Raw genomic sequence first — 21,693 nt, 5'->3', positions numbered from 1 at the left:
TTTATCTTTTTATTATACTGTAGAAAAAAATGTTAATTGTAATAAAACTATTTGTATTTGTATAGCATATCATTCGTGTAGTACCAACGAATTCCGATGTGCCAACGGTCGGTGTATATTTAAAACTTGGAAATGTGATCATGAAAATGACTGTAAGGACGGATCTGATGAAGTTGGATGTGTTTATCCACCATGCGCAGACGGGGAATTTACTTGTGCTAACTCCAGATGTATTGCCATGTCACAAGTAAGTTTGTAATTACTTAAGAAATAAAATAATAATTGTTGTTTACAAATATATTATTTAAATTAAAACTAGATATTAATTTCATGATTTTTATTTATAAATCATTTGTTTCCAATGCAATGGAAATAAACATAATTTACCTACTCTCGACATTTAAATAAGTGAATATAATTATTTAATTGATGAATAAAAGTAGCGTTATAGTTAATATTTTTTCTACTGAACGAAAATACGTTAAATCATGTATATGTTCTTAAAATAATGATTAAAATAAAAAAATCTATGATTTATCAACGAGATTGCCATGATAACGTAACTATATTATTCATTAGTTTCTTGAGGCAGTCTAGATACTGTAATGCAAAACTATATAATGTTATAAACTTATAAATTAATTTCATTATTTTTTTTACTGTTTGGTCGCCATGGCATCTGTTGCACGAAATCAGTCAGAAAATAAATGTTATATCCAGTTCAAAACTATAAATTATATTAAAATTATAATCCGTTTTAAAATAACAGAAATAACCTTGAAAATAAATTACAATATATTTTATGTCGTGCAACATCACAATTTATCTATAAAAAAAAAAAATAAAATGTAAAATATAAAAAGAGCGACGCGTAACAACGGTGGTGAGGACTGAAAAGCGAACGGTACGTACGGTCGGAGTTTAAACAAAAAACTGAAACACCGATGACGACCAAATACGCCGTTCAGCGATGCGACAATCGGTTACCAAGTACTTTGGGACATAGAGTCACCATATTATGATTGGTGATATCAATGAACGCATATGCATTTTAGATACTGAAAGTATATATTAATATATAGGTATATATTTTACCACCGTAGAATATTTGTATGCTTTATCTGTATTTTTTTATATTTTCTGCTTGTTGTTTTTCTATTTTTTTTTTTTTTTTAAACTTGTTTATATGATTTTTTTTTATAGCTATAGATACGATAAATCGATAATACTTGGTTAAGGCTATCTAAAGTTTCGTTAATTGCAAATTTTTGAACCACACAATTTACATCAAATCATATCAATGTAATTTTTTTAAATTTTCAGGTGTGCAATGGTGTTAACGACTGTAAGGACAACTCGACTTCGGATGAGACCCATGATCGGTGCCCCAAGAATATAACGTGTCCAGCCAACCATCTGAAGTGTGAGAAGACGAACATATGCGTAGAACCATATTGGTTATGCGACGGTGACAACGACTGTGGTGACAATAGTGACGAGGACTCTATGCATTGTTCTCAGAGGACCTGTCCGACGAACAGCTTCCGGTGTCCAAATCACAGGTGTATACCAGCCACGTGGTATTGTGACGGAGACGATGATTGTGGTGATGGGTCGGATGAACCACCAGAGTACTGCAAGTCGGAGGGCCGTACATGTTTCGGTGACCTATTTACGTGTGACAACGGCAATTGTATACCTAGGATTTACATTTGTGACGGCGACAACGATTGTTTAGATAATTCTGACGAAGATATTAGACACCAGTGCAGTGAGTATAACTATTGCATTTGTATAGTATTTACCAAATTACTGTATTTATGAGGAATGGGAGGGAGGCGAAAGAAAACAATTGACCCGGGTAGTTATTTTTTTAAAACAAATTTTCATTATTTTAATCTTCTTATAACTTCATTGGTATATTTCTTACAATATTATTATTATATTTTTATATTTTTTCAATTTTTACCGTTATTTATAATAATATGATATTAATAAAAATCCAATAGTAATATTAAACATTAAATGGGATATTAACTCCATCATCAATTATGATAATGATTAATTAAGCATTTTCTGAGTTACGATCAAAGTAAAAAAATTCAATTATTTAACTGCCATTATAATTTAAATTTAAAAGTTCATTATGTTATAAAAAATGTTTTTTAAATTTAATAGATTGTTTTTTGTGTAATTGATGGTTATTTTTTGTTCTTGAACGGAAAATGTTTAAATACAGCCATTATATACAATACCATAAAACTTATAGGTTCACTGTTCTAACTATGCATAGTTAGGCTCCGTCGAGTTAGTAGTTAGGTAATAGGTTTGTCCTGCATAGGTTTGGATATTGTGTAATATTGTGATGGTCGATATTTTGTGGTGGTTTTTATATTATTAAAAAAAACCAACATTTGCTTAGTATTATTCATCAAAACAGGGAGGTTCTCATAAAAACGAAATTAAGTCTTTACAGATCAATTCACTAATTAAATTTCATGATAAATTGAAGTACTCGATTGTTCTTTAAAAGTGTACATAAAAATGTCAAAAATTAAAAAGTCATTCAGTCTTTTCAGTCTCCACGCGTTATGACATTAATTATACTTTTTCTCCGCAGACAACCGTAAATGTGACGAGTCGACTGAATTCACGTGTCTGGCGAACAAGGCGTGGAATCGGGCACAGTGCATACCGAAAAAGTGGCTTTGCGACGGTGACCCGGACTGCGTTGACGGTGCGGACGAGAACGCGTCGTTGCTCAACTGTACGACGGTAGCCAACTGCAGTGCAGATCAGTTCACGTGCGGCAACGGACGATGCATCAACCGTGGCTGGGTGTGCGACCACGACAACGACTGCGGTGACGGTACGGATGAAGGAAAAGACTGCCACGCGCACTACAAGACGTGCTCACCGCGCGAGTTTGCGTGCCAGAACTTCAAGTGCATCCGGAACACGTACAGGTGCGACGGAGAAGACGATTGTGGCGACAATTCGGACGAGTTTGGATGTCCGGCGGGTGGTCGGAACGGGTCGGCGACCACGTGCGCTACTGACCAGTTCCGGTGTACCAGCGGGCAGTGCATCAATGCCACATTGGTGTGCAACAAAGTTTCGGACTGCGCGGACGACAGCGACGAGCCAGCCCATTGCAACGTGGACGAATGCGCCAGGGTCGAACTCAACCAATGCGCTCATCGGTGCATCGACACTCCTACCGGGTTCACTTGCGAGTGCAATGAGGGATACAAGTCAGTCTATAATTTATATATGTAGTGTTATATACCTATTTATTAATTTTTTTTATAAATTTGAGTAACAGTAATATAATATAATACGAGTAGATACGTCTGAAAAACTTATTTTAGACAAAAATAATATATTTAAATCTATATGATAATTATCGACCTTCATTATTTTTTGAATAAGCAACGATAATATTAGGAATATGAATGTGTAATAGACAGCTTAAAATGTTAATTATTAATCGGATCATAACTAGGGTATACATATTTAACATATAAAAATCTGAGCCAAAGTATTTATATATAAGTATTTTATATGGTTATTCGGTCATTTTTATAACAAATACCAATTATGTATGCTACAAACTCGTATACTTTTATGTGTCATGAGATTTTTAGTATTTTAAACGTTTCGATGTGTTTTATTTGTCTTAGGCTTATGGAAGATGGTAAAGCGTGTGAAGATATTAATGAGTGTGTGGAAGTGCCTGGGGCGTGTTCACAGTATTGCCTGAATACTCCAGGATCATTTTACTGTAAATGCGACGAAACTTACTACGATCGGACGTCTGACGAACGAACGTGCAAGCGGCGTGACAGAAACAAACCATGGCTAATATTTACCAACAAGTATTACGTGCGAAACATGTCGTTGGACGCATCTGAATACTCGCTTAACCATCAAGACCTGTTGAACGTGGTCGCGTTGGATTTCGATTACGCGGAAGAAAAGTTGTATTTCTGCGACGTGAGCGCGAAAACCATTTACAGGACGAAAGTGGGAAGCACAGAACGCGAGAAGATCATCAGACACGATAGCCACGGTCTAGAAGGCATTGCCGTAGATTGGGTTGGCAGAAAATTGTATTGGCTAGACCGACACAGCAAACATCTAGAGGTAGCCGAGCTGAACGGTACTAATAGGAGAACACTCAAAGCAGGCATTCAAGACCCGAGAGCAATAGCCGTGCATCCGGGAACTGGTTACTTGTACTTTACAAGTTGGCATCTTCAAGTACGCTATAAACATGACTTTTTTTTTCTTAATTTTATTAAAATATACATAATATTATGTTTAAAAATTACCCATGGTGTTTACTGTTAGTTGACTAAGGTAATCTCCTAGTAAATTTTCGAAAAAAAAATCGTATTTATTTACAACACTACTTATTCCATTAAAAATATCGTTACCATTACTTTATTAACTATTTATTTATTCGACGAATAAAAAAAATATAAAGTACGTAAAATAGTATAAAAGTATAAATAGTATAAAATTATAAAGTAATATACAGATATCTACTATTTATTTAAAAAAAAATAATTATAGCCAGGTAATGAAGCATATATATATATATATACTTGTATATATAATTTCTATAGTTTTAAATTTCTGTGGTCGAATTAATGTATTGAGTATTTGTTTTTTATTTACAGGCTTATATAGGAAAAATTGGCATGGACGGAAGCAACTTTTCACAAATATTGACACACGAGAATGACATTGCTTGGCCAAACGCCCTAACCATCGATTATTTCACGGAACGCATTTATTGGGCTGATGCTCATTTAGACTACATAGCTTCGGCTGATCTGGAAGGTAGACACAAACACATTGTACTTTCTGGTGAACGTGTGCCACACGTGTTCGCGCTCACGTTATTCGACGACGAGTTATTCTGGACGGATTGGAACTTGAAAGCTATCGTAAAATCGAACAAGTTTACAGGTGAGTAATATAATAACAACTTATGCTCATCCCGTTTTTATTCAACGATACTTAAAGATCGTAATTAAATTTAAAAAATACTTGAAATACTTCTTTACAATATTTGAGTATATGTATTACGTATAACATGGTTAGTTAAAATTGTATTTATTAAGTGTATTAATGTACTTAATGTACATTTAAAAAATATTCTTAACAATATTGGTGGACTCTATCTACCTGAAATCAGCCAAGCGTGACTAACATATTGAAAATTTGTCTTTCCAGGACACGATTTTAAAGTACTCAGGAACACCACACATCGGCCGTACGATTTGCACGTTTATCACAATTTGCGACAAATTCCGTTTGCCAATCCTTGTGGCGGCGACAACGGTGGATGTTCACACTTGTGTCTCTTGCGTCCCGTGCCCGGCGTGGATACGTCTCCTGACGGTTATCTGGATGCCAAGAGTCCGGTATCGTTTACATGTGCTTGTCCCAATCAATTCTATCTGGACCCTCGCGATAACAAGACCTGCATATCTAACTGCACCGTGGGTCAGCACGAATGCAAAGAGAACGACCAAAAGTGCATCCCATGGTTTTGGAAGTACGTTAAAACCAATAGATTTCTTTTTTTATTCAACCATTGTGTTGAAAATTGAGACCTATATTTATATAAATCACGTTTCAGATGCGATGGTGAGAGAGACTGTGCCGACGGAACGGACGAGATCCAAAGTCAGTGCCCCACGAGATATTGCCGCGGAGGAGCATTCCAGTGCGCCAATCGAAACTGTACGCCGTCGGCCACAATTTGTGATGGCGTCGACGATTGCGGGGACGGGTCAGACGAGAAAAACTGCGAATTACCATGCCCAAGCATTGAATTTAAATGCAAATCAAACGGAAGGTGTATATTGGATTCGTGGAAGTGTGACGGTGAACCTGATTGTAAAGACGGTAGCGACGAAGATCCGGCGATGTGCCGTAAGTGCTTTTAGTTAATTTACTCGTAGAGTTTTTACAAACTATTTGGTATAAGTTCCCTATTTCGTTGTTTTTAAAATTAAATTAAATTTTGAACACTATATTATAGTGAAAAATTCGTATATTCACATGGATATATTTTTGGGCCGGATAAAAATGTAATCCTCCTAACTGTGATGGATTTTTGTAAGATTTTTTTCTGACCGATTTCGCTCTACAGCTGTACCAGTTTACTTAGGTTGCCATAGCAACTAATGCATACAATAATATGTTACCATAATAACCTCGTAGATATATTTAAAAAAATGATATGATTTAACTTTACCTTTTAAATTTTTTTCCCCTTAAGTAATTGCACTATAATTTATTTTAATAATGAATAAATACAATTATTTGAAATTGTTAATCATACTAAATAGTATATAATTAAAACTTAAGTGTATTTATGATTCATTTTTTTCCCGTGAAACTTAAAAAATATCAAGTAACATGTTAATTATATTCTTGATTGTGATGTTATTTTTATTTATTCTCTAGTATTTTAATTTTATAACTAAAAGCAAAATATTTTTATAAAAACTCAGATCTATTAATATTAAAATTTTTTTTTAATATTTAATTTAATTAAATTTTAAAATTTAGATGAGTGGAGTAGTGAATTACATATTTATACTTATTCAATATTACATAAAATTATATAGTAATCGATGATACATCAAAATTATTTTGCCTCATATTGCATTAAATTAAAAATGCAAGTTATCACTTGAATTATTTAAAAATGTATTAAGTAAAAAATATTTTTTACTGTATTATAAATCCTTCCAGTTATACAAAAAATACAAAGATTTCCTTGGAAAATTAGGTTAGCTAGTTAAACTTTTCATATAATGCTAAAACTTTTTGGAGTTCACAAATGCCTTATTTAATTAATAAATCAAACAATAACAGTTTATTGTGTGAGCACAACATTTAATAATATTATTTGATTTTTTTTTTTTTACTTGTAGATAATAGAGAATGTGACCCGAAATCAGAATTTTCGTGTAAGAACGGTCGATGTATACCGAAATTGTGGGTTTGCGATTTTGACAACGACTGTGGTGACGACTCTGATGAACCAGCTTACATGTGCAGACAAAGAAACTGTACGACCGGATGGCAGAGATGTCCGGGAAAAACCAATTACAGGTGTATACCGAAGTGGTTGTTCTGTGATGGCAAGGATGATTGCCGTGACGGTTCGGACGAACTTCCGGAGAACTGTCCGAAGTGCCAAGCTGCCACGGACTTCCAGTGTAAGAACAACAGGTGTATACCAAAAAGATGGCTGTGTGATTTCGAGAACGATTGCGGTGACAATTCAGACGAGTCGGAAGACCTGTGCAAAGGATTATATCGACAGTGTTCGGAGTCTGAGTTCCAGTGTTCCAACGGAAAATGTATACCAGGTCAGTGGAGGTGTGACCATGACGATGATTGCGGAGACAACTCGGACGAACTCAACTGTGGCGGTTTCCAATGCAAGAATGGCACATTCCAGTGTAAGAGTGGTCACTGCATTGCGTCTTACTTCCGGTGCGATGGCGACAGGGACTGTCGGGACTTCAGCGATGAGATAGGTTGTCCGCCCAGGTATCCTGATGGCCGGTACTGTCCTAAAAATAAGTTCGAGTGTAAGACCACCAAGCTGTGCGTTTTCAATTCTGAGATCTGTGATGGAGAAGACGATTGCGGTGACGGTTCCGATGAAGCGTCTGAACTCTGTTGTGAGTGACATTTGATTTTATAACAACAATATATAATATTAATATTATAATTCGTGAGTACTTATCACCAGTAATATATTTTTTTTTACAGCCAATATGAGTTGTACCCTCGATAACCGTTTCTCTTGTGACAACAAACACTGCATTCCGATGTATCAGCGTTGTGACGGCGTAGACAATTGCGGAGACGGTTCTGACGAAAACGACCTGAGTGTGTGTGGTATGATGCACAACATCAGACAGTGTGATCATTACACAGAATTCACGTGTGCCAATCGCGAATGTGTCAACAAGTCAAAACTCTGTAATCTTCAGTACGACTGCGAAGATCTGTCGGACGAAAAAGGATGCCGTAAGTTAATACATTTGATACGATTGTGACTGGTTTTGTGACACGGTTGGCGTTTTCTCGTTTCAGACTATTCTGGCACGTGCTTAGAATCCACTAAAGGTGGTTGTGAACACTACTGCTTGAACGTTACGTCAGGAAAAGGATTCAGCTGTGCTTGTTACGCTGGGTACGAGATCGGAGAAAACAGCAAAAAATGCGAAGGTAAGTTTAAACAGCAATTATGTATTGTAAAAAAGAATTTTTGTGTTTCTACTTCAAGTTGTATAAATGACTCAATACCGTTATAGATTTGAACGAATGTGAGTTGGGACTTCACCATTGTTCCCAAGACTGTACGAACATAAATGGATCTTTCATTTGTTCGTGTCGTGATGGTTTTGTATTGAGTGATTTGTTTAGTGGTGTATGCAAGGCCGTGGATCCGAAGTTGACTATAGTATACACCAATGGTCCTGAATTACGTGGATACGAAGCCAACGAGAAGAAACATTTGTCGATTCTCAGCAATGAAAAACGTATACGAGCTATTGATTTTGATCCGAAAACTGAAATACTTTATTGGGCCGATTCGTACGACCATTCGATAAAGCGTTCGTACATGGTGGACGCCAAGAGTGGAGAAGTCAAAGTGGGATACCCGCAAGATCTAGATATCAAAGGAACATCCAAGCCTGTGGCAGTCGCTATAGACTGGATGGGCGACAATCTCTATTGGGCTGAGGTGGACCTATCAAAGGAGGATAAACCAGCAGGCCGAATAATGGTTGCTAAACAAGATGGAAGATACAAAAGGTCGATTGTTAGCAGCGGTATGTATATATATGAAGGATAGATCTATAAAGTTATTTAAACAAAATGTAGTTATATTATACAACTAAATGTCTGCTTATTTTCTGTAGGATTGGACACTCCTTCCTCTTTGGTCTTGGATCCTGAAATGGGTAAAATGTTCTGGGCGGACGTAGGAGAAACCCCAAAAATTGAAATGTCTTGGATGGACGGATCTAGAAAAACGCCATTAGTCACCACTAGACTACACTATCCAACTGGGCTGACTGTTGATACGGCTATGGACCATTCTTTGTATTGGGTGGATACCAAACTCAATGTCATCGAGTCAATTAAATATGATCAAAAGAACAGAGTTGTCGTGATACGTGGAGGTGAGTGTCGATATAGTTGTAATGTATGTCAAAACTTGTTAATCATTTATTATGTTTATCGTTTTATGTACAGAACACCTGCATCACCCTATATCGCTGGATCTGTTTGAAAACCAACTGTATTGGCTATCTAGAGAAACCGGTGAGTTGATGAAACAAGATAAGTTCGGTCGTGGAGTCCCAGTTACCATTGCCAAAGATTTGGTGAATCCTACCGGTGTTAAAGGTTGGTTGCTCTCAAAATAATGTTTTTATTTCTTTAAATCAATTAATTCATAAAATTATCCTTTTATTTTAGTTTATCACCGACAAAGGTATAATTATACAATGCCAAACATGTGCCAATCGGCCGGATGTTCACATCTATGTCTATTGGTACCTGCTGGTGTATATTGTGCATGCCCAGACCATACTCACGTACAGCAAGGTGTCAGTGAAAAAATTTGCGATGCTGGTAATTATAATTGATATATTATAAGCCTAAACAAACATGATATAGGTAGATAATAAATTGTAAAACTAAAATTATGCTTTTTATTAATTACAGCCGAAGAATCACCGAAATCAGCACCACGAATTTGTCGTTGTCAAAATGGTGGTATTTGCAGCGAAGACTCATCGGATGGTGAACTCAATTGTTTATGTCCACCTGACTTTAGCGGTCGCGTATGTGACATCACTTCGAAACGGATCAGACGACAGGGTATTTTCAGTTCCATGCTTATCATTCCACTGACAGGGCTATTGTTGCTATTAATCGCTGGTGCGATTTTCATTTTCATCCGCAAGAGACCATTGTATGTATTATCTATTTTGAGTTATAACTAACGATAAACAACTATTCATGTTAATTTTTTTATTGCAGTGGTAAGGGAGCAGTACTTGGAAGCTTGACCAACTCTCAGAGCGTGTCCTTTAGACAAGGAACGAATGTCGAGTTTGGTCCTAACGCATTCAACAACGGTCCAGGAGGAGGGGTAAATGAGAAAACTAAGAAAGAAACTAAAATTGTTTTTTTTTGTATTAACGCTATTTTTATATGTTTACAGGAGCCATTGGACGTGGAGTACAACATGACAGACATAAGTGGCAAGAACCGTGACTTCAGCAACCCGATGTACGATGCTCTCGGCAATATGGAATCTGATGCCGGTAGTGGTATATATGAGGTGCCTTTAGACGTTACCAAGACCAAGGGTCTTGTACAAGAGCCTGCTTCAGCCATACTAGCACCGTCCAGTATTATACAGAAAGCATCGCCCCAAATACAGAGGAGACACAGAGAATTAGAACCGGCCACAACGGACACGGGAAAAGACACTCAGATGTTAGTTGAAGAGACCGACGACTAAATATTTTATGATTTAACAGACGCAATATAATTTCTCCTCCCTCTCCCCGGATGGAAGAACCTATCTGGTGCGTGTATTAATTTATTCAACTTTGAATCCCCTAAAATGATACGAGAGTTAAAAGTATTGTTTTGATAAGTTTATATTATTATTATTATTTTTATTATTATTATATATTTTTTTTTTGTAAAATATTTTCATGTTTGCCAGTGTTTAACATCGTCTTTGTTTTACTTCTAGTTTTTGTTTTACTAGTAGCGACTGACCAATACCATGGTGTAAGTGTATAATAATAATAAAAAAAACATGAGCATTATTTTTGTTTACACCATGACCAAAACGCGTTAATCGTTTGAACTTGTGATATCGATTATATATCATACTTTAAAGAATAATATTTTTGTTAAGTGTATTATAATATTTAAATTACTATATATTTTTGTTTATGTACATTTTTTTAATTACTACTAGTGACAACATGTGTAATTTAACAGCAAAAATAAGACAATAAAATTTATGAAATTTGTTGATATTTCTAAAATAGTTCTTTATTAAAAGAAAAAAATAATTCTAAGACATTATAAAACAAATAAAATCTTCACGAATGGTGGTAATGGACATACAATAATATTATGGTAACAATAAAAATAAAAATTAATAAAAATACACATCAATCGACCTCCAATTTTCTGAATGATCCGGTTAGTTCTTTTTGCATATCGTCGAATTCACTAATTATTTTCCCTTTTCCGTTGATGTTGATTTTCATGTCGTCTAGAGCCATTAACATTTCACGTTTAGCACGGAGTTTCTTCTTTAGTTCGACTGTAATAAGACAAAATAATTACAAAACACATAAGCTACAGCGATAAAGTTATTAACATGATATATTAATGTAAAGTATGTTATCAGCATTGCAATTTCAATCGAACTATTTTTTAAATATATTAACAAACGTCAAACACATTTTAATATTGTGTCCGTTGAATTTATAAAATCGAGAAAATAAAAATATATTAAAAATTTTTAATCGCCTCTACACAGATTCGTTTATGTAAAACGTTACAGACCTATCATTGTGGCCAAAGGTATTTCACCACCGTACTCTTTCGGTAGGTATTTGGGATCGATGAATTTCTGTATGTCTTTTTGACCGCTGTAGAACTGAAAATAACGATACACATGCATAATTAGTAACAGTTTTTTATACAGTAATTAAATATAAGGATGATATTACAATTAGTAATAACGTTGTGTTAATTAAAAAAAAAAAAACATTAATAACATTATTTAAATTTGTATTTTGGTGATAGTATATTTTCCATGACGTTAAAGGGGAAGGGGGTTCAGCCCCTTACCACCTAATACGTGTCTAGTGTGTCTACGGTCCTGATTAGTAATTAAATCGTGACAATTTCAGATTGAAAATACTATCGAATATATAGGCATAGGTACTCGTAATAAATATAGTTAGGTTTACCTTTACTCGGCTCTTGAGTTTGGAGTTTAAAAACGAAACCGTGGCCGTGAAAAACTTGTCCGCGAAATTAGGGACGTTTATGAAGTACGTGGACTTGTGTCTCATCGGTGTCGAACTCTAGACGAACAAAAAAAAAAATAATAATAAACCGATTTAAATGTGTTCGGTTAGTCTATTTGCTGCTATCATTAAATACTATGAAAATTTAATAAACGCTTACTTGCAAACACCGTATGATGCGTTTTAGATCTGAAAACGACCACAGCGTCATGTGTCCCATCAACAATCCGGACTCGTCGTTGACATAACTGTACCCTGTGAGAGAAAGTAATCTGTGTTAATATAAATATTTATACCGAAAGGAAACCGCGGTTGATCATCTATTCTCAATGTGTGTATACTGACCTTTGATTTGGTTTTCGGGGTCGTCCATAAGGCTCTCGCCGATTAGTGCGTGCACGCGGGCCATATCCGCGGATGTGTACTTGTATGGATCGAAACGGCCGGCACACGAGAACATGACGCACCTGCCAAATTCATCTCGGCCCGGCAAAGGCACCAGGTATCTGTCAATAATAATACATGGTATGCGTTTAATTTACATTATTACTTGTTGTCCAGAGATCAGTAAGTCACGATGAGCAAGTTTTCATATTTTTTTTTGTGTGTGTGTGTGTGGGGGGGGATTTATCGTGATGACGATGTTCTTATACCATATGGTTTGTGGCTCGAAAGCGAATCGAAAACGCTGCAGTATGTTCCCCCTTTCACCAATATATTAGTGAGTGATTATTTACGTGAAGGGGTCTTCAAATTTTTAGACAGCAGACAACTTAATATTTATTATTTTTTAACAACCTTAAGGGCCAACGTTTACAAAAAAATATATTTTTAATAATAAAAGTTCAGCATTTGTTTTTAATAACATTGTAACAGGGGTGAGGGAGGTTGACAAACCAAACTTGGAGACACTCACCCGCTGTCCAATATGTCGGATATGATCGGGTCGTCGACGTCCAGTTTGGAGAACCACTGTGGGTACAGTTGTCTGATGACCAGGTACCGTTCCAGCATATCTTGTGCCATGGGAACGCTAAATTTTTTTGTTCTTAAAAATCGCAATAGGAATGGTGCGTCTGGAAAATAAAAAAAAAACGAGAAAATGAATAACAGTGTTCCATAAAAGTGTTATCAATTATCAACGAATTTTTATAATACATTATAATGTTCATGTTTTAACACTTATTCCGATGACCTTTCTCCCACAACCCAAATTATATTTTACATTTTTTAATATGCTACATTATTTGAATACGGCCAACACGAGCTTTCTAAAATATTAAAATAAAAATTCATTTTTTTAATTATTGTAACAGAACGATACAGGTGATGACTTGTTTACATTTTCAAAATTACTTACAATGTATTATTTTATGTATGATTATATTATACTTATATGTATATATGTTGTTATTAATTATTATATATAAAACCTATTATTATCATTGCGTTTGAAATAAACTAATAAAAACGAATTCTATAAGTATTTTTACGCATGGATGAACTTATCCCCCCCACAACAATATATATAAATACATTTTAAGTATAATTTTCGATGGAAACGTAATAAGGTTTTCATTAATTTTCAATTAAATTTTTTATGACTATTTTTGTTATTAAAACATAATCTAGGTAGGTACATTTAATTTTTATGACGTCAAAAACTTATTTAAATTATTTCTAAAATATTAATTGATGATCTCTATACTAAACAGTGTGTTGTCAATTTTTATCATTGTTACCTGTGCGACAGTTAACGATGTCCGGATGCTTCCTGATCCAGTTGCGCATTGCTCGCAACGAGTGTGTCCTGATGATGTCATCCTCGCGCAACTCCTGTTTGGCCACTAATCGCAGACCGTCGGCCAGTGGACATTCTTCCACGGTGTTATCGTCGCTATCGTAGCCTACACCCATTGTGATATGTTCGTGTGTTTATTCTGCGACCGAAAGACTGTAGTTATCAGAAATGGCCGCAGCGCTCGTCCTGATAGGTGTCTATTGTTATAGACCTAAAATTAAATTATGATTTAAAACATCAGTAAATAAATAAATCATAAATTATAAAAATATAAAAAAATTAGAACAAAATATATGAATAGATATTTTGAAAACCGAGTGAAAATGCATTTCATTTTTATAATTCCTTTTATGGAGTAGGAATAAACCAACTATTTCAAATTGCTATTTACCTTATCGATTTTGAAGTATATTTATTAGAATTTTTTAAACACCAGTCTCATCTCAATGCAAGCATTGCAAGTGGAAATAATTGTATTAAAATCATACAATTGATTACGTTTACAGAGTAGTGTGGGAGCCAAGACCCAAATAGTGTGACGCGTAGCCTATTTGATTTCTAATTTCAACTTCCACTCAAAAAAAAAAAATGTCTATGTATATATTATAGAGTACTTGTATATTATTCTGGAGACGTTCGAGCAAACGCGAATTTTAATAAATTATGTAAACTATTCCGGCTCCGTAACATGTTATAGCGGTATACCTAAACAGCTGGTAGCAGCAGCAGCAGTTAGTAGGTATATATAGTGTATTACATGACGCAACGTTAAACGTGTAATACTCGTATAGATACGCGATCAGGTCTACCGGATCGATTTTTGTAGCATTTATATAGAATATAAAACATTAATACGCTACCTCCTGCAGACCACCCGGGTGGATGATAATTACGCACCATATATGCCAAATCAGATTTTAAAATGACGCGAGACAAAGGATTATAATAATATTACATCACGAATCGCACAACTCCAAACGGATAACGGTAGATACTTCCGACAACGCCACGACATTCGATTTAAAAACATAAAAGCCCAGTGAACTATTTACTTTGGAGCCATTTTAATAAAAAAAAGATTGCTAACAATTAAAAATAGAATTTACAATACATCTAAGGAAATCGACTACCGGGCACCGTCATATTATTATCGACGTATTTCAACGTGACTGATATACTAGAAATATATTATGTACAAAGATTATGATAGATAGCCGACCGATCGAGTATTTGCGTTTAATTGCGGTGACTTGTTGGCGGAACCTAAAAGAATCGGAGCGCTGCGAAGTTGGCGAAGAAGAAGACGAATGTGGAGAAAAAGAAATATATCACCATAACGTGTTCGAGGAAAAGCGCTCTCGCAACCGAATAGAACGCCAATATTTTGGGCGGTAAACAGTGTTGTCGAACACATTTCTGAAACGCGTTATTGGCCTCTAGAACGATGTCTACATCACGAATAACCAGTATGGAACGTATTTTTTTTTATAAATTCATCGATTTTCCACGACTTCGCGGTACTGCACCTTACTCGCGTCCGGTACCACGACAGACGTCGATTACAAATCGTGCGTGCCAACAAGCTTTCTGGTCTTCGTACTCGACTGTTGAACGGGTAAAAGAGTTCTGCAGACGACATTGTAATGGGCGCCGAATATAAAACACGACTACACAACGGACGTAATAGTATTATTATGTCCAGAAACGCGTTGGCTCTGGTTCACGGCGCCATAACAGGTATATAATATATATATATATATATATATGGGTGTGTGTGTTTATATTATTATACATGGAAGTCAATGCGTTTACACTTATTATACTATGCACACGCCGACCGCCGCCGCGATTCGCTTCCTTGTCCGGAAGGATTATCCCATCGTAATACAGCGGTTGCGCAACACACACCGGTTTCGACCACAACCACAGCGGCGACCGCGTAATAGTTTTTTTATTCGTTTACACGATTGTAAAAAACGCGATCAGCCGCTGCTACGGAATAATATCATCGACAACGTCGTGTGCATAATATATAGGCGACGCGTTATTTCGCGGACACGTGTGGTTGCATATTATATATTATAGTATTTATATACGTATATGTTATACACGCATCGTAATATATAATAATTGTTAATAAAAGTCTGCCGTAGCCGATCTCTTTTGATAAAAAATTCAACTTTCATTAATGATATTTTAAAACAAAATATATATTATAGGTAAACATTATTATAAAGTAATACGCGCGTATGGAACAACGATATGAATATATAATGTATATAATATCGTATGACGTGCAATGTGTGTATGTGTGTACGATAAGTTTGCTAATCACCAATGTGTCGGTTGTTTTTCAATAATAATATGGACAATTATAAACATTTGATTTTAGTATTGTACGAGACACAATACTACTTTGAAATCTATTCGAACACGGTAAAGACAATTTTTTTCTTCTATACAAACATTTTGACAATCTGTATATGACTATATTATCTTATTTTTACCGTGTACCCCCGTAAAAGATAGTCAATATAATGACATAAGTACCATAATATATAAATAGGTACGCAATTTATTTCGTTAACGGACGTGACATTGCGTATTCGTTACGCGTCTGACGATCTGTCACAGAATTTGAGATGTGAGACCTTCGTTGCCTTCCTGTGTTTCATTGTTGCTCTACAATATATACCGCGGTCGTGATTGGCTCCGCATTCGTCCTTTTCGTCGAAAACTATGATATCATTTATACATAAATGTGTATTCGATGGGTTACTGTATATTTCACGGTCGTTATCAATAAAAGTCTATCGGTCAACAATACCATCGCCCGCCATATAATGTAATATAATATAATTTTAAGTTAGGTGAACACAAGATCGTTAAGTTAGAAATTAATAGTTAACGAATAGTACAATTAATCATCCGAGTTTGCAGAAGTATAGATATGGAGAAAATATTATCTCAGTTTAAAATAAGTTAATCGATTTTTTTTAACTAGTACGCGGAATGCGGATCTTATAAAAAGATAATTTTATGCCCATCTATGTATAACATTATTTTATCAAGAAACATTAAGTATTATAGTATTAGATTATTCTGGTATTGAAGATCGCGTGTACAGTATAATTTATTAATGTATATAAAAACCATTAAAACCAAACACTTCAAAAATATTTGTAATTTTAACTTGAGGAATTATTTTTAAATTAACAGTAAAATAGCTAAGTTATTTTAACAGTAAATTAACCTAGCTAATACTATTTAGAAAATTAACTTGAATTTTTTTTAACTTTTTAACTAGTTAATGCCTGTCATTTCATCATAAATATTATTATTAGCGTGTTTTGTTCTATACAATTATTTACACTATTGCGTGTCGTATCGTGGCGAGGCCAATTCGTCTGTTTTCGGAACGGTATGATCAAAGTAGCAATCGTCGAAAATCGACATCGGAAAATCTTCAACCGCATCATATATTTATAATGGAAAGCGCGAAACGGAAAACCTCAGCAAAAACAACGGATAGCGGTCGTCCCAGGTTACGTACCACACAGCGGGTACCATTATCGCTGTTAAAAAAATATTATGGTTACGTCATCGGCACCGTACTTTCACCAGTTCTGCGACGACAATAATATAACGCTAATATTATGTACGTAGGTATCTATACTTAACAATAATACGTTCTGCCGGTGCGCCCAATGCGAATGAAAAGAAAAAAACCGGAAATGCTCGGATGTGAAAAATAATATATAACAATTCAATATGACAAATACCTATGTAAAGATAAATAAACAAAACTTTGTGAGGGGGGTAAGGCCCCCTCAGAATTGTCTGAAGCCACTCTGTTTTTTTTTAATACTTGCGTTTCTTATTTAATACATTTTAAATTTTGTTTTTGTTTTTGCTAAAAATTATGTTCGACAATAAACAAAACATATAAAAATTCAATTATATCAACACTCGAGTATTGCGGCAATAAGTGGCTTACCGTGACATATCATATCATATCGATATATCATTAAAATTGTAGAAAAACAAATATTTCCTTAGCATAAATCGGAAGTTCTCGATACACCAACACTCGAATGAATTTAGTCTCGATGATACTAGGTCCTAGGTCCAACTATGACATAATGTAATACTATTATCGTACGCAGAATTCGTGTTACCGGACAGCCACCAGAAAGGTTTTTTTTCTCAGTCAATACACTCGTGTACCGGACGGATTCAGGAAAAGCAAATACGCATGCGTATATCTACACAGCTTACACATTATTTATGGGCGGTAAAAAATACGTCGAAACGAAAGCGACGGTGAACTCTAGAGAGATTGCATAACCGAATACGTAAAACCGGTTGTTCCGGGCCGGTGGGCGGCGGCGGCACCGGACGCGTCGGAACGCCGAAAACGGACACGCGCATAGCTAGTCGTCGTGTGATGCAATAATATTGTCCATGCGATAATAACGATAATAATAATAATAATAAAAATAATGGCGAGTAAAAAAGCTGTCCGGCGTTGTAATAGAATGTATAAAGGTAAGATCGTTAAAGAGGTACGGCTCGGCGCAGTTTCGCCGACATCGTGACCACGCGACTGCAGGGCGAAATAATAATAATTATGTCAAGACTCGTAAAAATGCCGTCGGTCCGCCAAAAGTCGAACCGGGACACGACCAGGAAGACTTATCAGATGCAACACGGAAACGACGGATTTGATTTGCCCGAGATACGACTCAAACCATAATATATCGCGTATACCCGTCAGCACACCGCGATGATATAAATATCTAACCGTAAACGATATGTGCATTCGACGCCGGTGTTCGGGCATACCCGTTGAAATTTGTCCAACTATATATTGCAAACGTCCGAAGGGTTTAAGTCGATATAACCTGTACTGCATGCAATTGCATAATACATATAAATCGTACGTCTATAATAACTGCGTTTTCGAGTTGATGGATCGCACGCATAACGATTGTGCAGTTGATGTATATATACATTATATATATTACATATATACATTGACGACGATCTCGAGATGATTGAACACTTTACACGAATCGTATTATACAGCATCAGGTCGTTAAAGTTTGCCTTGCGAATATTCGCGATACGACGACGAACTGCAATCCAGACGATTCCGCAATGATGCATTCTTTGTTTTTCGAATCGTTCAAAAACAGCAGCAACTGCATCGAAAATCGTTAGTTTTCGGTGCAGTATTTAAACAACAGTCTTACCTACCTGTATATAATAATATACAACACACGCGTGAATCGAACGGCGAGCGCTCGTATCCCGCCGATAGGTCAATACGCGTACTCAATGCAAGCCAATAACATTAATAACCGTAGCCCGTCTGTCGTAATTTTCCAAATCAGATTTTCGCAATTTTTTTTCCGTCGCACCCTAACATGCGAGAGAAGTGCCTATAACTACACGTCGCGCCAATCAACCGCGTCGAATCGCTGCTGACTTCCCGCCGGGCCGTCAAACGCGTGTCGCCCGAAGTTTCGTAATTATTCTGTTCTGCGCGTCACTCATTGTAGTTGTTTGTATAATGATATTATGCGCACAGATGTGTTGGCGATTTGCTTGACGCCATCGTGTCGAAAACCCTATCACTTGCGCCTGCTCCCGTCAGCGGCAACAACAAAAACTGAACGAGAGGCACTTTGTCTCCGCACAATACGTTATTATTATATTACTATTATTTTTGCGTACAACTAAATAGTAAATAAGCAGAAAGTCGTATTATAAATATTGTTCTATAATAGTCTATTAGTATTATACATTAAAAGAATAATCGTATAATAATGCAATATATACCGTATGAAGCTTTTCTATAACGGACACCTCTAAATAGCGGACGAAACAACAGAAACGGAGGCTAGTAACCTAAACTAACCCAACTAAAAGTATATAGTATACTTTGTACCATCTCCCGTGCTACCGTCGATAAGCGCGATTCCTTTTGTCGGTTTTTTCACCAAGTCTTCGCCCCTGGACAATATAGGCCATGATCGATCACCACAAGGTGTATAAATATATAATATATATCAAATATATTGTATGTACTGACGCCATAAATCGACACGCTGTACTCTCAAAAACGCGTTTTTAACATAAAATTTAGCTCGTAACTAACGACGACATCACCAATAATTGAATCATCTAAAACTCATCTAAAAGTTTGAGTAAAGTACATGATTTCACGTAATACATATTTGCATATATCTAGTCATGACGTGTATACGCGTTATATAAGCCGAAGTAATAATTTATCGATATATTCTACGACGCGACAAAATTAAACTCTATGACCCCCCTATTGTAATAGTGTACCTATATATCAATAGACGCATTACAATAATATAACATTATATCGTGCCACGCACTCTCCGCAGGCGCTCCCCAAAATCCTCCAACGCGACGGTAATTTGTTCGTTTTTGTCTTAGCCAGCTTTGAACGCGTTGCGATAACCCGCGGCTAACCCACGTGTAAATAGCACAGTATCAGCTATAGACACTACATAATATTATATTACCTGCTAATGTTATGCGCGCGTGATTCATTTCAGCATTTCTCGCAAGACATTTACTGGAAGGATGTTGTAATTCGTATATAAAAACTAAAAATACGTAAACACTCGGCGCGTTTCAAAAATATTATTATAACGTTACCCGCAAACGATAAACAACCTTGGGGTCGCGTTTTTCTTTCTCCGCGCACACTTTTACCTCTGGAAGTTGGTTCTGTACAATTCATTACACACACACACACACATAGCGGCGCACTTGCAATAGACGACGGCCTCCACCTCGTTTTCAAACTCATACCATCCATATACATAATAATAATATTGTGTATAATATAATATATATAATGATATATATCATTATTTTTTTTTTCACATCGGCTGATCTCTCGCCCACGTCAAACGACCTAAATCTCATTCGCGCGCGGTCCAATCCCAAATCCGAAGGACGGTGTCTCAACGCAGAACTCAATACACATAATAATATTGTATATACTTAACGGCGGTCAGTGAACCTATTTTATGTTCGTGTAGTGATCGTACTATATATTATAATAATGTTATTAATGTTAATAATACGCCGGATTGAACATTATAACGAAAACAGAAAACGGAAAGTCGCGTAAGAGATATTTTAGTCGTCGGTTAATTATTTTGGATTTGGATTTTGTATTTACCTGCGAGCTCGTAGTGGATGCGGCGACTCCGAACTGGACGGCTGCTGGTCTGGAAGTACTAGAAGAAAACAGACGGACCCGGTCGGCCGAGGATCCTCTCCCTTTCTCCCGGCGGCGCCCGGTCGTTCCCTCCACACAACGCAGTGTCACAATGGCGATATAAGCGTATATATTATATCAATAGGTATACCGACTTAACATAGCACGTACTATGTATTAATGTGTTATATACAATTCCGTCGTTGTTACATGTGATTATCGCACAGTATAATATATAATATATACCGATACGCTTATATACCTATGTGTGCCGCCTGCAGCTGTATGTAAGACTTAAATGGAGAGTGGGGGCTTAGGAGGGCTTATTCCTCCTCTAACCAATAAAATATTTTAAATAAGTTTTAGAGTTTTGTAATATTTTTATAATAACAACAACTCGTTATACAATTTAAAATGTATTATTTTGTTTATTTGCGTACGTATACGTGATTCATAATTCATTCGTATGGAATATATATATACAGAGAGCGGAAGAT

At 35.9% G+C, this 21,693-nt stretch overlaps 2 protein-coding genes across 3 annotated transcripts in view; one reads left to right on the top strand and one right to left on the bottom strand.

Moving 5' to 3' along the window:
- LOC132923339 (low-density lipoprotein receptor-related protein 2) overlaps positions 1 to 11,117 on the top strand; it is a 63,749-nt gene extending 52,632 nt beyond the window's left edge. For both annotated transcript variants that reach the window (XM_060987266.1, XM_060987264.1), the window contains exons 31-47: positions 66 to 247; positions 1,324 to 1,771; positions 2,621 to 3,254; positions 3,684 to 4,263; positions 4,686 to 4,977; positions 5,245 to 5,569; positions 5,654 to 5,949; positions 6,960 to 7,718; positions 7,810 to 8,070; positions 8,137 to 8,271; positions 8,358 to 8,879; positions 8,970 to 9,233; positions 9,307 to 9,459; positions 9,532 to 9,687; positions 9,781 to 10,030; positions 10,099 to 10,210; positions 10,283 to 11,117. In XM_060987266.1, coding sequence (XP_060843249.1) covers positions 66 to 247; positions 1,324 to 1,771; positions 2,621 to 3,254; positions 3,684 to 4,263; positions 4,686 to 4,977; positions 5,245 to 5,569; positions 5,654 to 5,949; positions 6,960 to 7,718; positions 7,810 to 8,070; positions 8,137 to 8,271; positions 8,358 to 8,879; positions 8,970 to 9,233; positions 9,307 to 9,459; positions 9,532 to 9,687; positions 9,781 to 10,030; positions 10,099 to 10,210; positions 10,283 to 10,585 — 5,672 coding nt within the window. In that variant the 3' untranslated portion in view covers positions 10,586 to 11,117. The remainder of the gene's footprint in view (positions 1 to 65; positions 248 to 1,323; positions 1,772 to 2,620; positions 3,255 to 3,683; positions 4,264 to 4,685; positions 4,978 to 5,244; positions 5,570 to 5,653; positions 5,950 to 6,959; positions 7,719 to 7,809; positions 8,071 to 8,136; positions 8,272 to 8,357; positions 8,880 to 8,969; positions 9,234 to 9,306; positions 9,460 to 9,531; positions 9,688 to 9,780; positions 10,031 to 10,098; positions 10,211 to 10,282) is intronic.
- LOC132923340 (clavesin-1) lies at positions 11,099 to 21,423 on the bottom strand. Its single transcript, XM_060987267.1, has 8 exons — positions 21,158 to 21,423; positions 13,868 to 14,137; positions 13,042 to 13,201; positions 12,471 to 12,631; positions 12,286 to 12,380; positions 12,066 to 12,182; positions 11,656 to 11,749; positions 11,099 to 11,410 (listed from the first exon to the last, which is right to left on the bottom strand). Exons 2-8 carry the CDS (start codon positions 14,040 to 14,042, stop codon positions 11,256 to 11,258), a joined length of 957 nt encoding a protein of 318 aa, XP_060843250.1. The 5' UTR covers positions 14,043 to 14,137; positions 21,158 to 21,423; the 3' UTR covers positions 11,099 to 11,255.
- Between the last annotated feature and the right edge of the window lie 270 nt (positions 21,424 to 21,693).

The sequence above is a fragment of the Rhopalosiphum padi genome, chromosome 2 (genome assembly GCF_020882245.1).
Source record: "Rhopalosiphum padi isolate XX-2018 chromosome 2, ASM2088224v1, whole genome shotgun sequence".
Classification (NCBI taxonomy): Eukaryota; Metazoa; Arthropoda; class Insecta; order Hemiptera; family Aphididae; genus Rhopalosiphum; species Rhopalosiphum padi.
Note: the sequence above shows the minus strand (reverse complement) of the source record. Positions and strands in the feature narration are given on the sequence as shown.

Bases quoted from the DNA above. Each gene is read 5' to 3' on its own strand.
- LOC132923340 (XM_060987267.1), bottom strand. From the start codon at position 14,042: ATGGGTGTAGGCTACGATAGCGACGATAACACCGTGGAAGAATGTCCA. The intron at 12,632-13,041 runs GTGAGTGTCTCC...TATTATTGACAG, and splicing joins TCCGACATATTGGACAGCGG to ATACCTGGTGCCTTTGCCGG. The intron at 11,411-11,655 runs GTCTGTAACGTT...GTCTTATTACAG, and splicing joins ACCTTTGGCCACAATGATAG to TCGAACTAAAGAAGAAACTC.